Source organism: Tachypleus tridentatus, chromosome 10, assembly GCF_004210375.1.
Source record: "Tachypleus tridentatus isolate NWPU-2018 chromosome 10, ASM421037v1, whole genome shotgun sequence".
Taxonomy (NCBI): Eukaryota; Metazoa; Arthropoda; class Merostomata; order Xiphosura; family Limulidae; genus Tachypleus; species Tachypleus tridentatus.
In genome coordinates, this window is record NC_134834.1 from 91,455,982 (window position 1) to 91,481,769 (window position 25,788).

The 25,788-nt window shown below is 35.9% G+C and overlaps 1 protein-coding gene and 1 long non-coding RNA gene across 2 annotated transcripts in view; one reads left to right on the forward strand and one right to left on the reverse strand.

Moving 5' to 3' along the window:
- The window catches only part of LOC143229851 (uncharacterized), a 42,718-nt gene that overhangs the window by 13,083 nt on the left and 3,847 nt on the right, over positions 1-25,788 (reverse strand). Inside the window, exon 2 of the long non-coding RNA XR_013016102.1 lies at positions 9,315-9,375. This is a non-coding gene — a long non-coding RNA (uncharacterized LOC143229851). The remainder of the gene's footprint in view (positions 1-9,314; positions 9,376-25,788) is intronic.
- The window catches only part of LOC143229849 (uncharacterized), a 69,389-nt gene continuing 66,502 nt past the window's right edge, over positions 22,902-25,788 (forward strand). Inside the window, exon 1 of the mRNA XM_076462685.1 lies at positions 22,902-23,830. Coding sequence (XP_076318800.1) covers positions 23,678-23,830 — 153 coding nt within the window. The 5' untranslated portion in view covers positions 22,902-23,677. The remainder of the gene's footprint in view (positions 23,831-25,788) is intronic.

Here is a 25,788-nt window from a genome sequence, read left to right on the forward strand (position 1 = left end):
GAATTAAACGTCCTTATAATACACAGTTCTTTACTATTATTGAAATAGACACTGGATCTAAAACAAGATAACAACATCAAAATTCTAAAAGCAGATAAATGCAGTGCTATAGTTATAATGAATACGAATACATCCAAGAAATGAATCACATCTTATCAGATACAAACAAATTTAAACCACTACACATAAATACAATAAAAAACACATGAAAACCAGTTAAACAAAAATGCTACTACAAAAGAATAAAACCAACACAATCTTAGAAAACCTTCATCCCTACTCATTAAGACCGACTCACGCACACTACAACTATATGACACCCCCAAACCGCACAAACTCGATTGTCCACTACGACGTAATGTCGACCTACGAATCATTCAACTACAACCTTGGTAAATACATAGCGTGGGCATTTTCTAAATATATAACATCAACCGGATCCTTTTACAAAGAATTCTTTAACTCTAAATATATTCTTAATCAACTAAATCATAAATCTTTAATAGCCAGTTTTTATGTAATCTCCCTCTTCACATAAGTCCCGACTAGTGAAGCCTACAAGATAGCTTTAGAACTTTATATCCAAGACCCAACCCATTGACACACATCCCCAGCAGCCAGTTAGCAGCCCTTATAGAATTCACTACCACCAAAACTAACTTTACGTTCAATAACCAAAAGTACCTTCAAATAAATGGCCTAAGTATGGGGAATCCCGTGTCATCAGTTCTAGCCAACATTTTTGTAACACAGATTGAATCTGAAGCGATCAATTCAGCTTTACACCCACCACTACACTGGTACAGTTATGTTGACAATACAATTGCTGGATTCACGTCTACAGAACACGCACTTAGTTTTTTCAACCACGTTAACTCTATACACCCCATCATTAAGTTTACCTGTGAATACAAAAAAACCTAACCAAATAACATTTCTCAACCTCAAGATCACAAGAACCGACACACAATTCAAAGCAGAAATTCACAGAAAAATGACTGTACATTCCCTGGGACTCAGCACATGAAACAAAACAAAAATTCAACATATTAAGAACCAAATAAACACATCCACAAAACTATGATCACCCGATAGCATCAATGATGAAATCAATAAAATAAAACAACACTTCATCAACATCAACAAATTTCCTTCACAAACTGTTTAAAAATTATACGCATACACCTAAATAAACAATACAGTCAACAATAAACAAACAATAATAAATCCCAAGATACAACAAAGTACAAAACCTTATACTGCTACATACCATATGTTCCCGACATCAGCGACAAAATAACCACCATTTGAAAAAAAACTTATAACAAAACACAACATTCTAGTAAACACCAAATTTGTTCAAAATCCAGGTACAAAACTAAAGTCCATACAATGTAAAAACTACACTTACAAACACAACACCAACATTATTTATAAGTACAATGCAACAACTGCCACGACTTCTGTGTTGGAGAAACAAGTAGATAAATGGAAACAAGATTCAAAGAACAACAACAACAAAAAACAACACCTTCACACGTTTTTGAATACTGCAAATCAAATAAACACAATATAACCATAGAAAACACCAGACACTAAGCAGGGAAACAAATATAATCAAATGTAAAATCAAAGAAGTCCTACTTATACAGCAACTAAAACCACAATTAAACCAATGTAAAGGAACCCTTTATAACTACACTAATTAATAACCTAACATAGTGCAACGCCCCCTACAATCCCGTACCCGTTTATACTCTCATCCCTAAGACACGTGCCCGGCAACGGTCAGTTGCAAATTCTCTTTGTTAACCTGAAGATGACCTAAGAAAGTCGAAACGTTGTTCTGTACTTTATTTTAATAAAAGTTTTAATACCTATACCAGTTGTCTTGAAATACTCGTGTTTATATATTCTTTGCATCTTGCTTATCAATGCTGAAGGAACCTTTTAGACCTGCTGAAGTGGAGTAACTTATAAATCTATATTTCCGTTTAATTCGACATTGTATCATTACAACAGTATTTACAAATGCCTTTACTTTTCACCAGAGTGAGGATTCTACTGTCAGCTGGTATCAATTTTTAAAAAATAACTTCGGATAACAGTAAAAAATAAATTGGATTTGCAGAAATCCCAGTCGCTGTATATCTTCTCTTTTCCATGATTTTTATTAGAAAGTCTTATTTTAAATTTATTCATATTTATTATAAATGAATGCTTTTCTTGCATTATTAAGCATCCAGTTTTGGTAAATAAAGAACCTATATAATGGAGCTATATGTATAATAAGCTAACTTATGTTTGAAATGTTGCTAATATGAGAGACATACGGAAAAAGAAAGTTTTTTTTATCACATACTGAGATATGATCAGTCTCCGCTGGGGCAACAGTAAGTCTACTGATTTACAACGCTAAAATCAGGGGTTCGAATTCCCTCGGTGGATAGAGCAAATAACCCGATTTTGCTTTATTATAAGAAAACACGCACTAGATATGATCAAATTACAATAAAAGAGCGATTAGGCTAATGAGCCAATGTTCTTCGGTTGTCAGATTGGAAGTCCGCTCTTAGAAGCTAAAGTGTATTAAAAGTGTAACTGTTAAATCCTACTATTCGGTCAGATGACTGTAGTTGAATTTCAGTTTACTAACCCTAATACATTTTCTTACTAGTTTACGTCTACAAGCAGCTTCTTTCAAAATATAAAGTACACACAGTACTTTGAGAATCGATAATGTTCAAAAGTTAAAGGGTAACAAAATAATGACGAATCCTTAATAGGATGAAAAGTAAACGTTGAAAATAGGTTTTATGAAAGAAACATTCTAGATCTAAAATTGTATAATTTTTGTTCAAAAATTACTCTTATTCACAAACACACACACGCATATACGTGTACCTTTACATTACTAGGAACATTTCAATCTAATTATGCCGAGATAGCTAACATGAGTAACTAGGGCAAATATTCTAAACAACTTTCAAGGTTTAAAGACCTCGCTAACAATATTTCTCTCACATCTTTTAATGAGAACACAGCTTTGGAATAAAAATTAGCGGCCATAGCTAATTTACTTTATATTTATCAGCTATTTGATCAGTTCATGAAGAAAGTCCATTTAACGAAACTAATGTATTTATCTGTTGTAAATGGACTTTGTATGTTGTAAGATAAAGCTTCAAACCAGTGCATTTATTAAGAAATCAATACAGGTAATATCGAATATAATAATTTTTACTTGCCATGTTTAAAGTGGAGCTAGAACCTTAAAACTGTAAGATAGAAAAATTATAATTTATAGTTTTAATTTTCAACCTTGAATACCAGAATTTTCAATAGTTATAACTAAAACATTAAGTGAATGTTTGACATATTTGGTTAGCTTTGAATGAAATTAATAAATTTAAATATTTTTTGTTGCAGGCTTTTCGTTAAAGGTTAAGAGGAAACTGAATGGGGTGGATTTTATAAGTGTTTATACTTGTTTTGTACAGACGTGTCGTTTTACTTCAAAATATCTGGTTTAATGTACGAGGTCTGTTCAAAAAATACGCGGACTGTTTGAATTGCGCGGCTCCAGTTGGTTCCAGGGGAATCCGCTTGGTGTCGCTAGGTTTGCACAGATCAGCTGATTACGACGCCATTTCTCGATTGCAGATATCTTCATTTATGTATTAGCTACGCGATTTTAAGTGAAGTGCGATTTTTTCGTTTGGCGGATTTCAGAATGAATGACCTGAAGGAGCAACGACTTGCTGTGAAATTTTGTGTTAAACTTGGAAAATCTGTGACTGAAACTTTTGCTATGCTTAACACGGCTTACGGTGATTTTGCTATGAATCGTACGGCATGTTTCAAGTGGCATGAACGTTTTAAGGATGGTCGACAGTCCATTGAAGATGATGAGCGTCCTGGATGTCCTTCCACGTCAACTGACGACCCACACGTCGACAAAATCAACACCCTGGTGCGGGCAAATCGACGTCTGACTGTCAAGGAGCTTGCTGAAGAGTGTGAGATATCAGCTGGATCTTGTTACGAGATTTTGACCGAAAGATTGAAGATGCACCGCGTTGCTGCGAAATTTGTGCCTCAGAACTCGTAAGTTTTTGGCCAAACACTCGATCACTGTTCTTCCCCACCCCCCTACTCAACTGACCTTGCTCCTTGCTATTTTTTCTTGTTCTCCAAACGCAAAAGACCCTTGAAAGGAAGAAGATTTGAGACGATTCCCGAGATTAAGGCAAATGCGACGAAGGAGCTGGATGACATTACAAAAGAAGCGTACCAGGACTGTTTCAACAAGTGGAAACACCGTTGGGATAAGAGTGTGCGTTGGGGAGGAGAGTACTTTGAAGGGGTCCCAGATCTGTAACTTCTAAATAAAGTACATTTTCTTTTATGACGTCAGTCCGCGTATTTTTTTAACAACCCTCGTACCTTCTGCACTCGTTATCAAACTGTTACAAATCCCTTTTAAGTATTACTTGTAGGTTGTGTTAAATACAAGACACGTCAGTCTTCTCAAGACGGCTTATGTTGGTATTAAAAATTTAATTGAAATAAAGTACAGAACAATTTTGACCTTCCTAGGTCATCTTCAGGTTAACAAAGAAAGTTTGCAACTGACCGTTGCTGGGCACGTGTTTTAGGGACAAGAGTGTAAACGGGTACGAGACTGTAGGGGGCGTTGCAGTTGGATGTTTGGTTATTAATTAGTATAGGTATAAAGGCGTTCCTTTATATTGGTTTAATTTTGGTTGGAGTTGTTGTATAAATAGAGCTTTGATTTTTGTGTTTGTTTATATTTGTTTCCCTACTTAGTATCTGGTGTTTTCTATGGTTATGTTGTGTTTATTTGTTTGCAGTGTTCAAAAACGTGTGAATGTGTTGTTTTTCTTTGAATCTAGTTCCCATTTTACTGCTTGTTTCTCCAATATAGAGGTCGTGGCAGTTATCTTATTGTATTTTATAAATAATGTCGGTGTTATATTTGCCAGTGTAGTTTTTACATAATATGGACTTTAGTTTTGTACCTGGTTTTTCAATATATTTGGTTTTTAATGGAATGTTATGTTTTGTTATAAGTTTTTTTTTTTCAAATGTAGGTTATTTTTCCCGCTGATGTCGATAATATATGATATGAAGCAGTGTACGGTTTTGAAGTTTGTTGTATTTTGGGATTTATTATTGTTTGTTTGTTGTTGACTGTGTTGTTGATCCAGGGCGTGAATATAATTTATTCAACGGTTTTTTGAAGAAATTTATTGATTGATGTTAATGAAGTGTTGTTTTATTTTGTTGATTTCATCGTTAATTTTATCGGGTGAGCATGCTAATTAATAACTTAACATCTAACTGCAACGCCCCCTACAATTCTGTATCCCTCTACACTTTCGTTCCTGAAACATGTGCCTAACAAAGGTCAGTTAGAAACTCGCTTGTTAACCTGAAGATGACCTAAGAAGGTTGAAATGTTGTTATGTTCTTTATTTTAATTAAAGTTTTAATACTCACATCGGTTGTCATGAGAATACATTTTTTACTTCAAGTGGGTTTTTCGTCATCATGGACAAGACATGTTTATTTTTTTTAACACAACAAGCATGTGTTTTGCGGCTTTTCTTTATAACTGTTTCTACTGTCATTCTAATTTAAATTTTTATAAGGAAGCTATCACTCTAATGAGAAATCCAGTTGAGTCGCCGATGGTTTGTATGATTTATTTTAAGTGAGTCATTGATCAGTAAACTCAGTGTACTGAGTCAGTAAACTCAGATTTTAGTTCACTGATGTGTGGGCCAAATGTCCTATGTGAGTGAGTCATATGGCTCGTTAATAAACTATTACTGTGAAATAATATGAAAAAGGAAAAAATATGAGACGCTTCTCAAATACATAAGATTGATAACACACCTAAATATTGGGACAACAGAATATTTTGTCATTATTTCCATTTTGTGGAGCTGATTCTTCCATGCCATTATATAATTTAAATTTCAACATTATGGTAATTATTTACTGATCCCTGTTGACAAATGAATGAGCCAAGGTGAGGATACTTATCATTCTTTAGAATTCCCACATACGTCTTCCAAAGGCATGCCATAAGATTTCTGCTTGAATGAATATATTGATCAAATTTATGGTCTGAAATAACTATCACGATACCATAAACAGTGTCTTAATTATACAGAAAGAAATTAGTATATGGTACCGATGTTTCTTAGAAGAAACCAATTTATTAGCACTTCACAAATAAACCTTGATAAAAATAATGTTTTACAGTATATATCAGGTCATTCCACAGGCAATGTCTAAAAATTTAATATGGAAAGTGCATCATCATTTCTGTCTTCCTAGAAGGCTCTAATGACTAAAATATGTAGTAGAACGTGTACAAAAATGTTTAGACAAGTAAAAGAAACTAACCCAACTCCACTTTTTTAGGTCATTAATCAAATAAACCTTTATGAAGATCCTACAGCAGAAACTGCACGAAACATTCAACGTGTTTACGGTGCAGAATCTCTCAATAAAAGAACATGTCGGCGGTTATTTCAGAAGTTCAGATCAGGTGACTACAGCTTAAGTGATGCGCCACGTTCAGGTCATCCTGTTGAGTTTAATGATGACTTGCTGTTGGCTGTACTTGATGAGGATTGTGTTGTAACAATTGAAGAACTAGCACAGAAGCTTAATTTAAGCCATTCAACAGTCTACCGTCATCTGCAACAGCTTAGAAAGGTGTCAAAACTTGGAAAATGGGTTCCATATGATGATTTGACAGAAGTCAACCTTAGAGGAAGAAGTAGACATTTGTACTTCTCTGCACTCTTGTGAACGTAATTCATCTTTCTTGGATACGTCAGTGACTGGAGATAAAAAATTGATGTATTGTAAAAATGTTAAACGCCACAGGTAATGGCTTAGTGCAGGTAAACTGGCTATAGCACAGCCCAAAATGGACCTCTACTCTAGGAAAGTCTTGTTAAGTGTTTGGTGGGATATTGTTAGTGTGATCCACTTTGAGTTGCTGCCACTCAGTATCGATTACATCAGACTTCTATTGTCAACCGTTAGAGCGCTTGAATGTTGCACTGAAAGAAAAGAGGTCTGCTTTGATCAATCGTAAAGGTGTTGTGTTACACCAGGATAATGCACGGCCTCATACAGCAAGGATCACATCTGTAAAGATTGAAGAGCTAGACTTGGAAAAACTTTGACATCCTTCTTGCTTTCCAGGCCTAGTCCCATCTGATTATTATCTATTTCGAAGTTTGCAGAACTATCTTGATGGAAAACAGCTTGGAACTCATGAAGATGTCAAAACTACCTCTACATCCTTTTCCTCCAAACCCCAAGAATTTTATAGAAGTGGCATTCAGAAGCTTGTGAATCATTGGCAGGGAATAATAAATAATAATGTAACACACATTACTGATTAAATAATATTAGAAGCATTTGAAATCATTTCTCTTTTTCTGAATCTAAAATCGGACATTACTTAAGGGATGACCTGATATATTAAATTTTGTTGTCATGCCACGGCCCAGAAATGAAGAGAACTTTATGTTATGCGGTGGACTCTCCGACATATAGCTGCGGATTTGAAATGCTCCCCAAATACTGTCAAGTACACCCCAGATAGTGAGACTGTGACAGGTAAATCTGAAAATAGGAAAGGAAGAGGCTGAACACCTAAACACAATGATACTGATGTCAGGTATCTTTGTTTATGCATCCTTCAAGAGAGAAGGAAGACTGTTACTGATTTTAAGCATGAGATAAACGAAAATTACCAAATAATAGAAAACTGTCCAGATACACAGTATCAAGAAGAAAGACCCAACGAGAATGAATTATTTGATTGTGTAGTTGTTTAAAACCTTTACTTTGATCTTCAAATATCGTAAATAAACTGAAATGTGCTAAAAAGTGCAACAAGTGGACTTTTAATGTTTAGAAAAGAACGCTGTGGACGTTTGAGTACATGTTTTAAGTATTTGGTTCAACGTGTAGGTTGCATATCCGGCGGAAAAAAAAAGGTAAAATATAGTTATCTCAATGCATAGCACTTACTGTAGGGGTGTTTTTATGCTGAGGCGACAAAATATATTTGGAAAGTCAATAGAATAATGGACCAGCGAAATTACCATCAGATATTGATTTGTCATGGTATACCCAGTGTTTTGTGTGTTATTGGTAAAAGGTTCTACTATCAAGAATATAATGATCCCAAACACTCATTAAACGTATGGAGAAATTATTTGGTTGAGAAAGAAGCTGCTGGAGTCATTCAAATGATGCACTTGCCCCAACAGAGCCCCATCTCAACTCGATTGAGCAGATATGGGAATCGATAGATCAAAAACTTAATAAATCGAAAGTTACTTTCAGAAAAAAAATTTATATGAGTGTGTTAGAGACATTTGGAATAAAATCCAAAAGAACGTTTTGATTAAATATGTTGAAACAATGCCTAAAAGTCTGCTTGTGTTGTTAAACCAAAAGGGGTTGCACACAAAATATTAAGAGTTTCACTCAGTTTCTGTTGTACTAAATATGAATGTTAATAAAATTTTGATATTTCATCTGTGATTTACCTTCGATTGTTCTTTGAATGTAAGTTGCAATCCAATCTTTGACTTTGTCCTAACACTTTTGCACAGTTGTTGTTTTGAATTAAGCACAAAGCTACACAATGGGCTATCTGTGCCCTGCTTACAACGGGTATCGAAACCTGATTTCTAGCGGTGAACACCTTTGCGCAGTACTATAAGTCATCAGTAACTGGTATTAAAATGTAATAGTGAATTTGACTTAGGTGCTCAGATAACTAAACTAATCACAACAACGATTAATATTCGACCACACAACTTTGCCTTAAATACAGGACAATTCATACCTAAATATCTTTTATATGTACCAAATGTGTTGAAATAATCTTTAATACTGAAAAAAACAATGGATTAAAGTGAAGGAGAGCTGCACAGCATCAACCTTACTCTATCGTCAGGACGCATCAGATACCAATGGCAAGACCTAGTCAAGACGATTGGAAGATGAGTCAAGATGTAGGAAATGCCGGAATGTGATATAGTTTGTCGTCAAACCATCTAAGGGACTCACCTAGGATTTTCTGTCAGGGTTTATTCCCTTGACCTTTATCACTCCTACTTGACCTAAGGAAAAGTGGAAAAGATTATCTGTGAAAATAGTAAGTTAAACCATCGCCTGACTCCACTTTAACAAGTCATTTGAATCTATAAACGAGTCAAATAAAGCACAAGCTAATAAATACTCACTTATTTCAGTCCCGAGATTCGATTATGGATTTCAGTGTACTGATGAGATGGTTTTATCCGGCTTTAAAGAAAAAAAGAAGAGATAGTTAGAAAAAATATATTTAAAATGAAAACTTAGGTAAATTTCAAGTGTATAACTTTACATGTATCTATTGTTGTGGCAAGCGAGTTGCAAATGCTTAGTAAAAAGGAACGACTTGATTAGAAACACAAGAACTGTCAAATATATGAGTCACTGTTAACGTCGATATTATTCAGGTTTTTAAATGACTGGTGGACTCCCGGGTCTTGAGCCTTCCAATAATTAACACTAGTCTCGTTTTTTATCACCTCTCTAATTGGCTCTCGGATACCATGGTAAAGGTAAACTGTTGGCGTCGATTGTTGAGAAAGACAAACAATTAAAACTAGACAAAACCTGTTCTAAAACTCCCACTCTAAGTGTATGACTGAATTATCTAAGTTGTAACCTCACTCACCAAGAGGGGATGTGTGAATCACAAAATAAACGAACTGAAGGGTTAGAAGTTACATTTCTGACAAGGAAAATTTCATACTGTAAAATCATATTTTGGTCAGGGCTAACTTTCCATATTTTCATTTATGCTAAGACAGCTAAATAAGCTCCAGAGGCTGTGGTTGTTTGTTCATACCTACATACCTCTAACTGGTTTTATACAGTACGATACTGAAGTATTCGAATGGTAGAATGTTTACATTATGTTTTATAATAAAGTGCAAAATAATTATCAAAAAGGAACTTACATATAATAATGACGTATACATAAACATCAATTAACTAACGAAGTGATAGTACCAAGTTTATTTGTAAAACTTACATAATTTGTTCCTCGTGGTGTTTTTACAGCTCGTGCAGTTTAACGCGCGTATGTAAACATACTTTTAAACACGAACACATATCTCAGAAACATGCACCATGACGACGCCCGTGCGCTACTTGTTTAAATAATTATATCACGTCTTTATAAACGTATTTTTCTTTCGTTAAAGATTAACTTGCGTTTAATTTGCTACTATACATCTGTTACTTAACGCTTGGCCAAGCGTGTTAAGGCGTGCGACTCGTAATCTGAGGGTCGCGGGTTCGCATCCCGGTCGCGCCAAACATGCTCGCTCTTTCAGCCCTGTGGGCGTTATAATGTGACGGTCAATCCCACTATTCGTTGGTAAAAGAGTAGCCCAAGAGTTGGCGGTGGGTGGTGATGACTAACTGTTTTCCCTCTAGCCTTACACTGCTAAATTAGGGACGGCTAGCGCAGATAGCCCTCGAGTAGCTTTGTGCGAAATTCCAAAACAAACAAACAATACTTAACGCTATGGCGTCAGTTCATACAGAAATCGGTTGCTCACGTTTTATTTGAAGTATCTCGAGACTTTTTGAAAAATAATGAAAAAATTAAAATTCAGTTATAACACCTGCATACATACTAATTCATTTCGTTTATTTGGGTTTTCTGAATGTAACAACATTGTCCTGTACAACTACACAACCCTGAAATATTAAATAGTAATTGAAATATCTAATACTATAACTACGATAAATCTGATAACTATACAAAGTTAATGTTTATACAATTCAGGCATCAGATAATTTATCGCATGATCCGAGTTACAAATGACTACTCTTTAGTTTATGTTATGTATACTAGTCTCATACTTATTACTTTAAAGAAAATAACAAAGTTTAAGGTGCTCCATTTTATTTGTAAAATATGATTAGACCTAAGAGACATTATATATTTCAGGCATTTACAAAGCGTTTAATGTCTGAAATCTAGTCAGTCACAGTAGGTTGTTGTGAATTAGCTAAAAGAGACTTAAAATTACTGTTAGCAATGGCGCAATTGACCAGACAAAGTGGAACACCCTTCACAGCACCAGCAGGGGAGAGCTATCCGTTGCACTCGTAGGATACTTAATTCATGACTGAAACAAATGTTCGTAGCTGCAACTGGACTCCACGCCAATATAAAGACGAGTATAAACATACTTCCAAAAGTAAGACCACATGTCAGGTGCCGAATGAGGTGTATTCTACTCACAGCAAGGCACATCACATGTCCTCATAGGATAGCAAGGCACATCACATGTCCTCATAGGATACTTTCAGGATACTAATGGCGCCTGAAACAATGCTTATTGTTTAGATGACAAGCACTGTATCTTACAGCCAGCTATCAGACATATACTATTTTTCAAAGAATGAACTAAATTAAAATATTAAATCTAAGTTTTATACAAAACGTGACACATATAACAGTGATAGAAGTATGGTTTTGCTCAACGTCTACATTCTGCAGAATAGGTTCACCAATGCAACATTTTAGGGAACCATCGAATTGTGATATGGTAATTCAGTTGACTGTGACTTCTAGAAGTACGTGATTTACCTGCAAGTAATGTTAATGAACTGGAAGAATTTCTGATGGAAGAACAGACAATATTGCTCCAATTGGTTAATTTATTAATTTTAAGGATGACATATGGATGTTGAGTTATATTAGTGTCCGAATTGATTATGCATGTTATTCACAAACGTTTTCCAATTGTCCATTAAACCACAACTTTGTAGGATCAAACAAGTATTTGAAAATTTGAGTTTCATGTTATATAGCAGGGGTTCCCAACCGGTGGGTCGCGACCCCTGGGGTCGAAGCCTTGACAGGGGAGTCGCGTAGCCTTGTTAGAAGTAGCTTGGGATAACATTAATTTTATTTCATCAATTAAATTTTCATGCTCTTACATTTTTTTTGTTTCGGTGCAAAGCAAAACGTGTGCTACGTTAGTTCAATGTCATTAGGTGATATTATGGGTGTATGTATGCGTGCCTGTGAGTGAATGTGCCTGTGTGAATGTGTATGTGTCTGCAACTGTATGTATGTGTGTACTAGTGAGTAGCGAGTATGTGAGTGCACGCGCATGTACGTATGCTTGTGTGTCTGTTTAGCTGTGATTAAGTGGGTGTGTGCTCGTTGTCGGCACGTGAGTCACATGTCCGTTGCTGATTGGTGGATGACGAATCGCGCGACTGGCCACGCTCCCTTCCCTCCCAATACTTACCCCATCATTACTCTACCTGCACCCCCCACAAGTAGTCAGTGTAAGATCTACAGTTGCCAAAGCGTTCATTATTCAACATTTTTATTTTATTTTAACAAGGAGATAAGTAAGCAGTAGAGGTGAGTTGTATCCATGGCTAAACGGCGCAGATACTCAGAATGCTACCTCAACATTGGCTTCACCACTGTGCTCGCCAACGACGGCATCGAGAAACCACAGTGTGTTTTGAAACATCCAGAACACGCAAAGAAGGGTTTGGATTTCTTCAAACGACATGAACGGTGTCTTAAAAGCCAAAGAATCGATAGAAGTGGGTAGTTTCAGCAGCAAAGTGCAGCCGTAGTGGAAGCTTCATATGAGATTGCATTCGAAATTGCTAAACAAAAAAAGCCTCACACGATTGGAGAAACACTTCTTAAACCCTGCATGATGAAAGCAGTAAATCGTATTCTTGGAGAAGCCAGTGCAAAGAAGATGCAGCAAGTATCTTTGTTAAATAATACTATACAGAGGCGCATTTCTAAAATGTCTATGGATATGAAGGAACAGGTTTTGACTGAAATCAAGGGTTCCCCTTTGTTCTCCTTTCAGCTCGACGAGTCAACAGATGTAAGTTCATGTTCTCAGTTGCTTGTCTTCGTGAGATACATTAATTCAGGTGACATCAAAGACGAATTCTTATTCTGCAGTGCACTTGAAACCACAACAAAAGCTGATGATGTCATGGAAAAAGTTTCAACTTTTTTTCAAGACGAAGATCTTTAATGGGAAAACGTGTGTGGGGTTTGTACGGGTGGGGCACCGGCTATGCTGGGATCGAAATCAGGATTCCAGTCGAGAGTGAAGAAGCTAGCATCTCAAGCAAAGGGCATCCACTGCATGATTCACCGATATGCTCTCGCCAGTAAGACTCTCCCTGCCTCTCTGCAGGAAGTGCTTGAATCTGTAATCAAAATTGTAAATTATGTGAAGATTCAAGCACTCAACACTCGCCTATTCATAGAACTATGCAAAGACACGAATGCTGACCACAAAGTCCTTCTCTTCTACACAGCAGTACGTTGGTTGTCGAAAGGAAACGTTATTAATCGTGTCTTTGAAATGAAAGATGAAATAAAGCTATTCATGGAGACTCAAGAAAGGAAAGATCTTGTAGCTCACTTCGAAGATGAAGCATGGAATAAAAGGGTTGCATACCTAGCTGACATTTTTTGACCAGCTGAACAAGCTCAATTTGAAGCTTCAAGGAAGGGAAACACATGTTCTCCTTTTTCAAGATAGTCTTCGGGCCTTTGTTTCCAAACTGCAGAACTGGCGTCGGAAAACCAATCTTGGAAACATCGCTATGTTTGAAAAACTTTGTGGAGTGACGGATGAGTCTCAGATCCAACTGGATTAGTTCCTCAAGGATGAGATTACCGAACATCTTCAGTCTCTAGAATAGGAAGTCGAGCGTTACTTCCCCTGAGCTATCACAGGAACAGGAGGCCCTGGTAAGGAACCCATTTTGTACTGAACTTGATGTATCCAGCATCCCAGATGATATCCAAGATGAATTTCTGGATCTAAGGAACGACTCTTCAGCTCGTGATCTCTTCAAGGTGAAATCCGTAACTCAGTTTTGGTGCGCTATGTATCAGTCATACTCAAAAGTCAGCATGATAGCTTTACGTGTCCTTGTTCCATTTGCTTCTACCTACTTGTGTGAGGCAGGATTTTCAACTCTTGTCAATATAAAAACAAAGAATAGGAACAGATTGGATGTTGGAGATGACATGAGACTGGCTCTAACAAACGCTCGGCCACGAATTTCAAAGCTTGCTGCTGAAATGCAACATCAGGCATCTCACTAGTTGTGCTGGATAGCTGTTCAAACCTATTTAATGTTATTTTAAGAAATATATGTTCTTTTTGTGAATTCAGGTTGGACCAATGTGATTTAATTTGCTAATAAATAATTACAGAATTTCTAAATTTTTTTTAGATGTTTCTTTCCCTCTCCTTCACAGAAAATAAAAGAAAAATTAAGCTGCTGATAGTAAGCCCTAAGTAGGGGGTCACATGGGTTTCAAACTTTTAGGTAAGGGGTCGCGAGTGCCAAAAGGTTGGATCCCCTGTATTATAACTGCCTGTTTCGGCATCTACGCTGAGACTTTCTTCATAAGCCAGAAATTGGGTAAAGTCATTCTGTGAGTAAACCTTGGTAGCCATGTTTTGTTTTAAGTTAACTTGGATCAGCTGAATGTGGATGTCTATCTAGATTATCAACTTTTACTTTTTCGAAAAGGCTGAAAATTTAGGAACAAAATATGACAGTCGATTGTGCTTATAATTTTAATAAAAGATATGTTTAGGTTGTCTTTCGAAAACCGTCAATTAAGTGTTTTTACATTAATTATGTTTCCTTTTAAGAATATGAAGCAAGAGATTTGTGCTTTATTACTTTAAATTAGCGTATTTCCATACAGTGAACTATTCACGTTGTGATGATATAATTATGGATGTTGAAAAACGGAAAAGAATTAATGTTGGTTTAATATGAACACTATTCAGTTACAAACTAACATGTGCACAGGAGAAACGAATCAAACTAAGTTCTTTATAAACCAAAACATGGAACAAAACTCAAATTTTGACTTATTTATTTTAGTTGGGTAAAAGTTGCATACTATCGATTTTATATTAATTTAAATTGGTATGAATTCAACTTACCAAAACCATACGCCTTCAGGGAAATACTTCAAAAATAAAAAGTGTCGTCTTCCTCGTCTTCAAAGTCATGTATTCACACCATTGTACTAATCATAATAATGTACAGTTGGTGTGAATTCAACTTATTAAAACAATACACCTTTCGGGAAAGGCTTCAAAAATAAAATTTGTCGTCTTCGTCATCTCCAAAGTCATGTACTGACCCCATGAAGCTCCCACCCCTTATTTATTCGTACAACCAACCACATTGTCGTCTTTCTGCCATCCTTACACTTCATTACAACAAAAGAATATTTCTTGCATTCACAAGGCGGAGTTTTAAGACGTTTCTTGCACGTACAGGTTGTGATTTCTAAACAAGTTATAAGAATTGGCTTCATTAAGTATGTTTATTCAATATATATTTTACTTGAAAAGTAAAGAGTGTGAATCCCAGCTTACACATTCCTTTTGTATCTGTACTTTATATACGCTGGTTTGTTAACCATACATCAGAAGAATAACATCACTGTATTTCTTTGTATTATATCTAAACCAAGTAAGCAATTTACAGTGCGATATAAGATAGCATTTGGATCACTTGGCCATATTCCTGTAACACTACGCAGATAAAGTTACATTCAAACAAAATATACAACATTCTGATATCTTAGCCGAACCTTGTCATTGGCTACCAGCCGTGCCTTGTGTATCCATATGGACATCTACTGGCTGCACGTTACATTCTCTTTTTCAACCAACAAATTTTAACTATCTGTACTTATGTAAGTGTGTTTTTGCGTGAAGAATAATAAGTCAAGTTGTGCTAATGCAACATGACCGCACAGTTGATTATCTGTCTGCATAAAACCGTTCCTACAAAAGCATTTTCTAAAAAAACCAACTTCATAAAATGTCCTTTCATTGTATTCAGTTATAGTGTGCACTTTAATGTGATCTAGACAATGAATTTATAAGATTGTTAATTTTTTGTTCCTAGTGAGCGATGTATTTAGTAAATTAGTGGTGTTTGTGTGAGTATTATGTCACAGTTCAATGTATAAAATAAACATACCTTGTGAATTACAGGTACTGATGGTAAATGAAAGATGGTGACACTTGGGAAAGAAACGATATTTTGTTGAGTTTATTTCCAGGTTCAACTAAATTCTCAACATACAATAACTTACCGACATTTACCCCCATATTCCCCTACCACAATTTTTTAACTCTGTTTTCTGATTTCTGTAAATGAGCTAATCTTCTATTGGTTACTCTCAGATAGCAATGACCAATAAAAGTATTCGTCTTACGTCAGTTGATCAGATTGCAATGATCAATACCAGCGTTCGTTTTACATCAGTTGATCAGATAGCAATGATCAATACCAGTGTTCGTTTTACATCAGTTGATCAGATAACAACGACCAATAACAGTATTCGTCTTACGTCAGTTGATCAGATAGCAATGATAAATGTCAGTGTTTGTCTTAAGCTAGTTAAACAGCTATGGGGACATATGTCTCTTTTATAAGTTACGAAAATAGAAATACCATAAATAAGATACTCATTTTTGTCACTGTGTTTTGATCACTTGTATGCATTTGAAGATTCAGTTATTCGTGATGAATATAACACATTTTGTGTTCCATGTGTAGCAAATTTTATGCACTTTATTTGTAGTTAGGATGTGTAATAGACGGAGTGTTATTATTTTCTAACTTAATTTCTATTGTACTACTTTTACAGCTAATATTGTCATCTTAGTATATGTATTTAGGAATAACCTAAATAACCTAAGCTAGCCGCACCTCGTGAGATGCTACTGTGATCACGTCCAAAGCTATCATTAAGAGCGAAGGTACACATCTTCACAAGATGAAGCAATACGTTATAACCTTTATAAGAAATAATATAAGAAAAAGTGTTATTACTTAGCTAAAACGACTGCTAGATTGATTTTGTTTTATTTTAAGTACATGCATTGTTTTGATTGAAAGTTAATATTAATAATAGCTCAGAATGTCCAAATTTAAAACTTTAGCTGGGTTGGCCTTATTGCCATATTATTCTTTCTCTAATTACAGTTCGGACCAACGTACCCTTGAGCTTTTTACCACAGTAAGTAAAACAGATAATATATCGTATATCTGGGTTAAACACAAGTATACGTTAAAAAAAAAACTAAAAAGAGGAGAGAATGTAGTCACGTGACTGTGAACTTAATTTTTATTCTCTGTGACATTAGAGTAGTCTGCACTCTGAGGCCGTGGGTGTTTGTCCCTCGCTAGAACAGCGGTAAGTCTACGGATTTAGAACGCTAAATTCAGGGGCTCGATTCCTCTCGGTGGACACAGCAGACAGCTTGATGTGGCTTTGCTGTAAAGAAATCACAAACGTCGTGGGTGTTTTAGAAGAATGATAGTGTAATTTCAATATTCGATTCCGGTGGATCTCGAATTGACAGCAGGTGGCGTTATTATATCATTCCAGAACTATGGACGAAAAACATTTGTATCTCTTGAGTAGCCTTGCGTGAAATTCAGCAAAACAAACAAATAATGTGGCTAACCGCAGATGTAGACCGCCATCATAGAACAATTGTATGCGGATTCGATTTGTGCTAAATATAACGAAATATATATATAATAATAATTAAATGCAATGAAACACGTACTATTTTTGAAAAATGTAAATTAGTTGCTTGCTAAAGGAAAGGTTTGGTAACTTTCTTCTCTTTTGGGGGGGTGTAATGGAAGGGTAAAAGATTCTTATAAGATTGTTTACACTCTGTAGCCGTCTAGTCACTTAGTAGAAGTTCTGAAGGCTTATAACATTGGGCCTGGCATGGCCAAGTGGTTAGGGCGCTTGACTTGCAATCTGTAGGTTGTGGGTTCGAATTCCCGTCCCACCAAAAATGCTCGCCTTTTCAGCTGTAGGAGAGTTATAATGTGACGGTCAATCCACTATTCGTTGGTAAAAGAGTAACCTATCCAAAGAGTGGGCGGTGGGTGGTGATGACTATCTGCTTTCTTTCTAGTATTTCACTGCGAAATTATGAACAGTTAGCGCAGATACCCCTCATGTATATTTGCGCGAAATTAAAAAACAAACCAAGCTTATAGCGCTAAAAATCGAGTTTCGACACCCAGAACAGTTAGCCCATTGTATACGTTTCGCTTAATAATAAACAAAAACAAAAATACATCCTCTTACAAGGTCACATCAAATTTATTGTTACTGTTGTTTACCTGGTCAAAGTATTAGATTTGTGGGATGCAGGCATAGTCTGACTATTCTATCTCTTTCTTTAACGTACACCTACAAGCGGCACAACGATATGTCTGCAGACTCACACCGATAAAAACCTGGTTTTGATACCCGTGGTGGGCAGAGCACATATAGCCCAATGTGCTGCTTTGTGCTTAATTTTAAACAAACAAATTTTAACATGCTTTCATCCAAATTTTCAATACACTTGGGAACTTGTTTGCTATTCGCAGAGCAATACTGTTATTGCAAACATTATTAGATGGCACTTGATAAATAAAGACTACTCATAAAAGTGATAATTAAAAATAATTAAACAAAAAAGATGAAAATGGAATATACTAAATACAAAAGAATAAGTTATTCTTACGCGACGCATTGGCTAAGCGTGTAGGTAAAAAAAATTCAATGCCCAGACAGAACAATTCCGAATTTAGAACTGCTAAGCATGTAGATGGCAAACAGACAGCAACACTCGCCGCTTACAAGGCGATTTTTAAAGAAATAGCGGGATTGATTATGACAGCTATAAATCTTTTACAGTTGAAATTGCTCAGTAGCATATTACGACTGAAAATCTGAGTCTTCCAAGGCATATTGTGGTACACTATTAGGCCTTGTCTAGTCTAATTGGCTAAACAGACGCATTGTGACTCAAGTTTCGCATCATTTACTGACAGTTTTAGTTTAAGGAATAGGCCCTTTGCATACTGAAACCAGTTTATCAGAATTCTGAATTAAAACAAGTACCTTATAGTCTACAGGGGTGTAGATTTTTTACATTCGATGGGGGGGGATGATTCTTGCCACCACTTATGTGGACTGTTCAGTTTACAAATTGGTAATCTCTGATTACATGAACCTGAAAGCTGTAAACATGCAGTCACAGAGTAATCTTGTTGCCACGATACTTGCATGTATACTTAGGTTTACTGACTGATACTTACGAACTATCGCTCAGATCGAAAAGCTTAGAAGCATGCCTATATTAAAGACGTACATTTCGGCTACTGAAAAAGCCTACATCTAGGCCTAATTATGTAATTCGATTGGTAAGAACACGAGAATCCCAAGAACAAACACACAATTTGTAGGCCTGTGATGCAATAAAACAATTCAACAGACCAAACTGTAGGGGGGGATGATTGTATGCATCATACCCCCACATAAGCCCCTGGTTATAGATATAATCATGAGAGAACAATCAAATTAAACATATTTTTACTTACTATGAGGTTTATAATAGTTTATTAAGAAAATGGCATCATAGACTTTAGCAAAATATTGTTCTGGTTCGCACTCTGCCTTTATTCACACATATAATTATAAACAACACATTTTGATATTGTTGGCGCTGCAAATGTTCACAGAAAAAAGTTTATCGCAAAACATTTTTGTGTGTATGCGCAAGGTGATTTGTGTAAAACTTGTTGATAGATGGCGCTAAACACAAGGTATTATATGTTATAGGAAAATAGGACTGTTAGGAGAACTTTGTGTCCTTGTAGAACTATTCCTTTATTTTTATGATTTATTTTGATTGGAATAATAATTTTTAACTTTTGGTAATATGACTTAATCACGAGTATATTATGAAATATTTTAAATGAAAATGTTTAATGGAATGTTAATTTTTATGTCGGTTTCTACCACTCACACTAAATATGTTCGTGTAGAAAAAATTAACAATTTCACATTATATCAACAAAAGCATTACTGTTATTTTTCGGTCTTAACCAATGTACCATCTTAGCTCTGGTTACTGTTCAGAATTCAACCAAGAACTTAAGTGTTGTTTGTTTTTGAGATTCGCTCGAAGCTACACAAGGGCAATTTGCGCTAGTCGTCCTTAATTAAGCAGTGTAAGACTAGAAGAAAGGCAGTTAGTCATAATCACCCACCGCCAACTCTTGGGTTACTCTTTTACCAACGAATAATGGAATTGATAGTCACATTATAACGCCCCCACGGCTGAAAGAATGAGCATGTTTGGTGTGACTGGGATTCGAGTCCACGACCCTCAAATTACGAGTCGAATGCCTTAACCATCTGGCCGTTTCGGGCCTTAAGCGTTGTAAGTTAATAAACTTACCGTTGTCCCCTACAGGAACACACGCCGAATAATCTACCATCACTAGTAAAAAATTCTTTCAGCAAGTTTATATTTTTTATCAATTTTAATTAAAACACATATGGATAAGAAACAAACAATTTTAATGTCACGAAATTTTAAATAAAACTTTAATCTTGAGTTCTATAATTTGTTAGTTTACTTACATGTTCAACTACGCTTTCAAATACATTTTGAATTGAAATAGATTTACATCATTAAATTAAAATTTTGGTATCTATGGTAAGCCAAACATTAGTGCAAAATGTTTTACATGCCATAAACCGTGGGAAAAGTAGATTACGTTGCAAATTATGTTTCGGGCATCATTCAGTTAAACATTAATTAAGTGTATAAAAATGAAGTTCTGAACACTTTCATTGAATAAACTCTTTGTGACTTAAAGGTTTTGTAGTAGTTTGATATTTGGAAACTACAAGACAGAATAAAAGGCCCGGCATGGCCAGGTGGGTTAAGGCGTTCGACTCGTAATCTGAGGGTTGCGGGTTCGAATCTCAATCGTTACAAATATGCTCTCCCTTTCAGCCGTGGGGGCATTAAACTATGACGGTCAATCCCATTATTCGTTGGTAAAAGAGTAGCCAAAGAGTTGGCGGTGATTGGTGATGACTAGTTGCCTTCTCTCTAGTCTTACACTGCTAAATTAGGGACGGCTATCTCAGATAGCCCTCGTGTAGCTTTCCGCGAAATTAAAAACCAAAGACAGAATAAAATAATCCGAGGGCTTTTTTTTTGGGGCTAGCCACTCAGTGGAACAGTGGCATGTCTGCGGACTCGCACCTCTAGAAACCGGGTTTTGATGTCCCTGATGAGCAGAGCATAAATATGTCATTATGCATCTTTGTGATTCATTCCAAAAACAAACAAGCAAACAAAATATTTTCTGTTAATACAAAACACATTACCTATATCACCAAATATTCTTCCAGTATATAATTTTAATTATATAATAACAGTTACAAATAAATTATAAGTTAGTTTTGGAATACGAAAAACTGTGGGACAGAAAAATAATATAGTTATAAGGTTGCTGTAATTAAAACAAGGGTAGCTCTCCAGTAGCATAGCGGTATGTCTGCAGACTGACAGTATGGGTTACGATAGTAGTGCTGGGTAGAACACAGATAGCCCAATGTTGTAGCTTTGTGCTGAATTCAAAACAATGTGCTACTTTTATTCAAATACGTTTATATTACTAATTTTTTAAAAATGGAAATTTAGAGTCAATTCATGATTTGTGTCCTACAGCTGAATTACAGTGTGTGTGTTTTCTTATAGCAAAGCTACATCGGGCTAACTGCTGAATCCACTGAGGGGAATCGAGCCTCTGATTTTAGTGTTATAAATCCGTAGACTTTCCGCTGTACCAGCGGGGGATGTGTATTACAGTCAGGCGTGGGCTGACCTGTGGGGGAGCTATGGTTTCAGGTTCGAGTTCGTAAAGTATCACAAAATATTCTTCGTGTTTTAAGCGTTCTAAGGGTGGCAGTCAGTTTCTTAGCATGGATGGTAGGTGGTAAGGAGGTACTAACTGGCCGCTTTCTCTTGGTTATGTGTTCCGACATGGTGAGGTTGTTAGGGTGCTCGATTCGTAATCCGAGGATCACACCGAACATGCTTGCCATTTAACTTGTGGCGGGCGTTATAATATCACGGTCAATCCCACTATTCGTTGGTAAAAGAGTAGCTCAAGAGTTGCCTGTGTGTGGTAATGACTAGCTGCTTTCCCTCTTGTCTTGCACTGTAAATTAGGGACGGCTGACGCAGACAGCCCTCGCGTAGCTCTTGCGCGAAATTTAAAACAAACTATTTGATCAGTAATTCAAAATTAGGGACGTGGTCAGATAGCCTAACTGGCTTTGTTATAATTAAGTATACAAATATAATGTTATCTTATCTGATCAATATATATATTGGATCTTTACCTGTTTTGATACTTTACTAAACTGTTCGATAATCCTCGTTCATCCATTACACATTATTTTATTTTCGATTCGCTCTACTAATTAATTCAAAGTTGTTATGAAAAAAGGCAGATAGAGAGAAATCTACAAATATCTGATCAAAGTGTTCCAGAATTCTGATCGTCCAGTCAGTATGATGTGATACCACAGTTATGGAATATTACCGATAAGTATAAAATCAGACGAAAAGATATAGAATTATTGCTTTCTGTGGAACTTCTAACTTATACATTATCTTATGTATTAACTTCTGACACTTATATTAATAGTTAAACTGAGAACAATAATTGTTTGTAATATTCTAGTTTACGTATACGCTTTTCAGAAAAGAAGATTTCAATGACATAGGTATGACAATCTTAACACGATTAACAGTTCTTCTCTACTGATTTAGGATTTCTCCCAGAATACGTTTTGCAGCAGACGTGCCAATGTAAATAGTTTTAGTTTCAGTGCACGCAACGAACTGTAGTTTAGAGCACGTGCCGGGATAGCAGAACGCGCAGCAATGTCACGCTCCAATACGCGGTCTTTTCGCGCGGGGCAAGAGATGTTATGGATCAGCTAGGTAGAGGCAGATATTCCCCCGTTTTGTTTCTTTGCTGTTACAGTGGATGTAGAACGCTGGTGGGAAATACAAAAAAAAAAGAAAGAAAAAAAATCAGTACAAGTGACAGTGTTTGATGTCATTTATTCTGACAGCGGTTAGTCTTACGACCTTTCGCAGAACTTTAAAAAGCGACAACAATAAAAAGAAATAACAACAAAGAGTGTGTCACTTGACGAGAGAAAAGTAACAAATCAAATTTGGCGCTTTGAAGCAGGGGAACAAGGCGACCGGCACTGTTCGAGCGATAGTAATATATGTTTTACGCGGAAAGAACAAAGGGATGGGTAAAGTTAGCAAGCAGTTCTGAGAGCAAGAAAATGATGCATTGTGGCCGAACTAAAATGGCTAACCGTTAAAACACTTAAACAGTACCATTTACCGTGATTAAAATTTGGAAAATTGATATTATACAGTCGACTGTGACGTTTTAGGCTTGTGGATATGGCATCACCAGCAGCGATTTGAAGTTTCGAACTGCTCCTCGATGCTCAGAAGTACAACTGAGGCATATCCTCAAGGTTCGTCCACGACCACTCTATGTTCCAGTATATATACGTGTATATATAACTAAGTGTTTATCAATCTTGCCACAAGGAGTGCTGCTCAGCTTCTAGAGCATGTTTTCACCAACTGTATTTCTTGTTTTCAGTGCGTGGCTATGTTTCCGTTTGGAACACATACAGGTATTATCTGCCAGTTCGAGCAGACAACGTTTGCAGAACCTACTGAACCAGTCACCTTATTCTGGTTATTCAGCTTCAGAGAACAAGGTATGTTTGTTTAATTACCACACTCAACTAAAATAAACAGGTTTTAAAAGTCATAACTATAAACCAGTTCTGGTTTTGGTGTTCTTAGCTCGCACAAACAAAATTTATTTTCAATGGTGTATTAATAAAAATGAAAATGTTATTATAATATTCCAAGATTTACTCAAGAATATAAAGTTTGTTGTTTATATACAAACATATACGTATTTATATTTTTAGGGATTTGTGAAACTAAATAGGCTCTATCTATTTTAATTATAATTAATAATTAGTAATACTTGGGCCAAGCTAGATCTATTTAGGAAAATGTGCCTCAGCGTTCTCCTGTGAACGGGTTAACGTAGAGGAATGGTGTTGTATGAGAGCTCTTCAAAACATTAATCTATAGACCATAGAATGTACCTTTGTGAGTCATCAGATGTTTTGAGAGCATCTTCCAATGAAACATGATCTGAGAACAACCTAAGTTAAAGGAACAGAAACTTTTCGAGTGTTCACATAAAAGGAATGCCATAGGTTATATTTTGTATGATTGTTGTCTTGAGATAGGAAATAAGATCAGACAGGTGGCGAGCAGTCTACATAACTAAGCTCGGAGTGTCTGGTTTGGTGAAACACAGATAATCAGATTGGATACTTAATAGGAGAAAGGTAGCGTATGTCAGAGCGCAATTATAGTTTGAGTGCCTATCTGTAGTTAGGTAATCAGACCAGAAAGAAACCGATTTGAAAACAAGTAGCCCGAATCAGAGGTTAGTTGTCAGATAATAATGAAAATTCTACTGTAGTGTAAGTGGTTTGAGTCAAAAATGAATGTTTAATAAACAGTTATTTCTTCGTTGGGGTCTTAGTGTTTTGTCTAGAGGTAGTTGAAAAAACTGATCAAAACCAACACAGTCAGAAAGTCGCTTTTATGTTTTTAGTGCAAAGCCATGCGATAGGCTCTGTCCAAAGCGGGAAAACGAATCCCGGATTTTATTGTTGTAAGTAAATTAATTTGTCGCTGATCTAAAGTAAAGCCCACATTTCACAAAGTAGAATAATCAATATTTTTATATAAAACTAGATATCTGATTATTAACACATGAGCAGTAACAATGAATAACAATATTAGGTGTGCTCTTCGAAAACACGATTTTTACTGAAACCTTAGCTTTCCCATGGTCTGCGTGGAGGTTGTTATTAACCTAGTGGTCTTTAGCTTACCCTTTGTTTTTCTGGTGTTACTCGTTTTGGCGACTACAATATACTAGTTTAATTCTATTTATGCGCTTTAAACGTTCCACGCGATTGGGTCACCCGCTAGTACAGCGCTAAGTCTATGGATTTACAACGCTAAACTCAGGGGGTTCGATTACCCTCGGTAGGCTCAGCAGATAGCCTGATGGGGCTTTGCAATAAGAGAAACACACACACATCCACGTGGTTGGATGTTGTTTGCAGATATGATATTTTGCGAAGATTCTTCAAGCAACACTTAATATCCTTATGGTTCTTTTTATTACTATTTTTAAGGACACTCAACCTGGTCAATATTATCAACCCCGCGTTTATAAATAACGTTTTGTTTGACCAGTATATTGTGATTTATAACGTTTTGTTTGACCAGTACATTGTGATTTATAACGTTTTGTTTCACCAGTATATTGTGATTTAAAACGTTTTGTTTGACCAGTATATTGTGATTTAAAACGTTTTGTTTGACCAGTATATTGTGATTTATAATGCTTTGTTTGACCAGTATATTGTGATTTATAATGCTTTGTTTGACCAGTATATTGTGATTTATAATGTTTTGTTTGACCAGTATATTGTGATTTATAACGTTTTTTTTTACCAGTATATTGTGATTTATAACGTTCGTGCTCTATGTACTTGTTTACGTAAATGTGAAGTGTTCTGACGAAAAGACGCCCGTAATAGTATACGCCAGATAAATGACGAGAACACCGAACTGG